This window comes from Cariama cristata, unplaced genomic scaffold, assembly GCF_000690535.1.
Source record: "Cariama cristata isolate BGI_N322 unplaced genomic scaffold, ASM69053v1 scaffold12654, whole genome shotgun sequence".
Classification (NCBI taxonomy): domain Eukaryota; kingdom Metazoa; phylum Chordata; class Aves; order Cariamiformes; family Cariamidae; genus Cariama; species Cariama cristata.
The window spans coordinates 58001-61575 of record NW_009611308.1 but is presented as its reverse complement, the minus strand read 5'-3'; the positions used below and the strand labels follow the sequence as shown (position 1 = coordinate 61575).

At 40.2% G+C, this 3575-nt stretch overlaps 1 protein-coding gene across 1 annotated transcript in view; it reads left to right on the top strand.

Moving 5' to 3' along the window:
• Nucleotides 1-178: 178 nt before the first annotated feature.
• Nucleotides 179-3575, top strand: part of KIF24 (kinesin family member 24) — a gene marked incomplete at its 5' end in the record, with an annotated part of 18060 nt that continues 14663 nt past the window's right edge. Inside the window, 2 exons of the mRNA XM_009698201.1 lie at nt 179-282; nt 2382-2597. Of these exons, the coding sequence (XP_009696503.1) occupies nt 179-282; nt 2382-2597 (320 nt within the window). The remainder of the gene's footprint in view (nt 283-2381; nt 2598-3575) is intronic.

The window sequence follows — 3575 nt, the reverse complement described above, 5'->3', positions numbered from 1 at the left end:
GATTAATTGTAATGATATGTTCCTGTATATGTCATGCTGCATGGTAAATGTGCTAGATCACTTTGTACCTGACCCAAAGCCATGTGAGGTTACTGGAAAGACTTCTGTTATTTTAAGTTTGAATGGGGGTGAAGGGGAAGTGAAACATATTCATTTTCATGCAAAGATCATCTTTATTTTTCAGCATGTTTTTTATTTTGATGAAGTCTTTGGGGAGTCATGTACCAATCACGACGTTTATATGAAGACAGCTCATCCTCTCATTCAGCATATTTTTAACGGGTAGGGCATCAGTGCTTACATCTGTTATTTTTTGCCTTGTTGTTTTCCAGTTTCATATATTGCTTTCATTTTCCTTTACGCTTTTCATCTGTAGAAAAATACATTCATTTCACCTTTGCCACATACCTTCCCCTTTTTTAGAATGTCTTTGATTTGCGATTTTGACAAAATAAATCAGGGAAAACTTTCTTCACATTTGGTGAGAAATCTAAATCCCAGAGGAAGTTAAAATTGGACCTCAGGTGCAACAGAGACACCTTGGCCAGCCTAGAATGAAAAAATGAGTACCAGGTTTTCTGACATCTACTCTCCACTCTAACAAAGGCTTCTTTGCAGTATAGCACAGTCACCTGTAGAGAAATAATATTACCTCTTTCATGAGACTGCTGTGAGGTATTTTTGCATGTATTTCTACAGTTCATATGACAATAGAAATTATTAATAACCTTGTGATTTATTTTTTATTTTATTGATTTATATTTGCTTAGAGGTTTAATCACAATTACATTCTTCCTGATTCATGGGAAATTGATGGTGGCTTTACACGAGTGATCTTATTTTCATGCAAAGTAACAAGCTTGAATATAATTACATTTTTGAGTCTTTGAAGGAAAGGATTACATATCCATGCGGAAAATTAAGAAAATGGATCATTCTGTCACTGAAAATCTCCAAGTATCATCAGCAGAGACAGAGTATCATGCTTTTGAGAAAAGGAAAGTGGAACAGGAGAATGAGGCCTGTAGCTTGCTGTGTAATAATCACTGAAGGCACAATTCACATTATAGCTAATCCAGTAATGCCACTAGAAGAGATGCCACTGGTTTTTCTCAGCTTTCCCTAACTTTTCTGTCCCTCCTGCTGCATGCCCTTCACTGGCATCAGTCTAACCTGACACCATGGTGAGCTAATTTTGCAGTCTAAGCTGGCAAGAAATTGTTCACTGTGCTTATTGCAGCTCTACATTTTTAACCGTTTTTCTGCCAAAATACTAAGCCAGCTAAAAAGTCTTTTTTTAAGGTAGGGGGGAATAAATAATTTGTTCTTTATTTCTTTTTTGGCTGATTCAGTACCCTGGATCTGTTCACATCATACTTGTGGGTTCAGTGGTTGTATAAGAGCAAGGATGGGGAAGGAGAAGTAGGAATGCAGTAACCTGAACTTAGATGGGCTTGAAGGGCAGTGGAGCCGTATCCTGAGACCTCCTTGGCATTTTATGTGCATTGCCATTATAATCTTAAGGTGATATGATGACAAAGCTGGATCAATCTGGAATAAGCCAAGATGCTGGTTTCACTAGCTGGAGTGAGTGAAAAACAGCTCTCTGCCACTGAAAGGGGATCATCCTCTTCCTTACCCCCCACTAGACACATTCCCGTAGATTACATGAAGCCAGTTTGGGCACATTTTGTGATAGTCTGTGAGATACTTTAATTCACGGAAACAGCAGAAAATTAGCTTGCAAAAAAGTGGAAAGATTTCTGTTGTTCTAGTGCAGTAAAGTCAAACATCAGAGCCAGCACAGGCAGAGGTGGGTCAGTAGTGTAGGTCACACAGCTGGGAGCAGAGGAAAAGAAGGGCAAGACCTTCCCCTAGGCAACAACAACTCTTCAGATTGATTTAGCTGTGTGCAGGACTGCAGCCTGAGACAAAGTAACCTCGCTCAGTAAATTATAGTGCTGGGATGTTAATTGTCATCAAGTACAACATGTGTTAATACAGAACCTGACTTGTGGTGGTTTTACATCTCACGTCACAGTCATTTTTTTCTGTGATTCATAATCAGTAGGATTCCCATTCATAATCCTACAATACTTCTGTAGCATCTAAACATCTGGAAGAATAATAATGAATTCTTGGTTTCCTTAAATGCATTTTTGGCGTCTGGAAGAAAGGAAGAGAGCCATCACTCTGTGACATGCCAGACCTCCATAGGACATGCTTGGAAGCTGCTGTTAAGTGTTTTGCGCCCAGATAGGATAGCAAACCAAACCTCATTGCTAGGAGGCCCCTATAGATAGATACTGACATTGCAGAATCTTTTTTAATAGATATGTATAAATCAGATGTGACACTAAAAATGTAACTTATCTTCACAGAGGCAATGCAACCTGCTTTGCATACGGGCAGACTGGTGCTGGCAAGACTTACACTATGATAGGTACTCACCGGAACCCAGGACTTTACGCCCTGGCTGCCAAGGACATCTTTAGACACCTGGAAGCATCACAGTCAAGGAAAGATCTCCTTGTTTTGATCAGTTTTTATGAGATCTACTGTGGACAGCTTTATGACCTGCTAAATGGAAGGAAGAGGTATTTAAATAAAAATATGTTTTACTGTAAACCTATGGTTATGAATAAGTTGATTACTCTTTCTTAATCAGTTACTGTTTCATGCAATTATATTTAACATATTACCATTTATAGTAAATGGTATGTATTTAGTTGAGGTTGTTCCTAGGAGCTACTTAGAGAAGAAGGCAGAATCTGACACTAAATAGTGTGGCGTTGATTGTGGCTCCTGTTTTTTTACTGTTTTAGGGGGAAATAAGTAAGAATAAGGACCTATGGTTGAGATATGAGCTCATGCTGTTTTGCTTCCGCTGTAATAATTTAATAGCTGAATATCCATAGGTAGAGAAGAACTTTCTTGTGGCCAGAAGTTCTTATGCCAACCCTTGTGGAGTCCCAGTCTTTCCCTGCTCAAACATAACCTCTGGCTGTCCCTCCTGCTGTGCCAGTGGGGCCTTGGCTCTTGCCACTGTAGTCCCTGATGATTCCGTTGATCTCCCACTTCTCATGCTTGACACTGCAGGGTCTGTTCACCTTCTCCCTGTGCCTCTTTACACAGCAGCCCAGTGGTTCAACCAGAGCAAGTGTCTGCAGGTGACGCTGCCATCACCCTCAGTAGTAGCACCTCAGCCCCAGACTTGTTGAGATGGTTCTATACTCCATCCAGAATGGAATTGGGAGAACTCAGTACATAGTTAGTGTAAAAAAAATCACTGTGGTCTGAACTCTCTAAATAAAATAACGTCAGTTAAGAGCTCAGCAGTGAAATCTGTTCAGAGTGATCTTAAAGGAACATTCCCTGTTAGCTGGAGGCCTTTAGCAGCCTTCTGTGCACTATCCTGAGAGCACATTAGAGGGCTCAAGAGGGAGGCTTTCTGCCTGGGGAAGTGAGTATTTTTTCACAAAGGAAGGACTTATTTCTGTGCATATGTGTTCCCTTTCGCCAAAACAGTCTTTAAGGAGCAGGTAGTGTAGTCTGCTATGTAAGGAGTTAGTTTA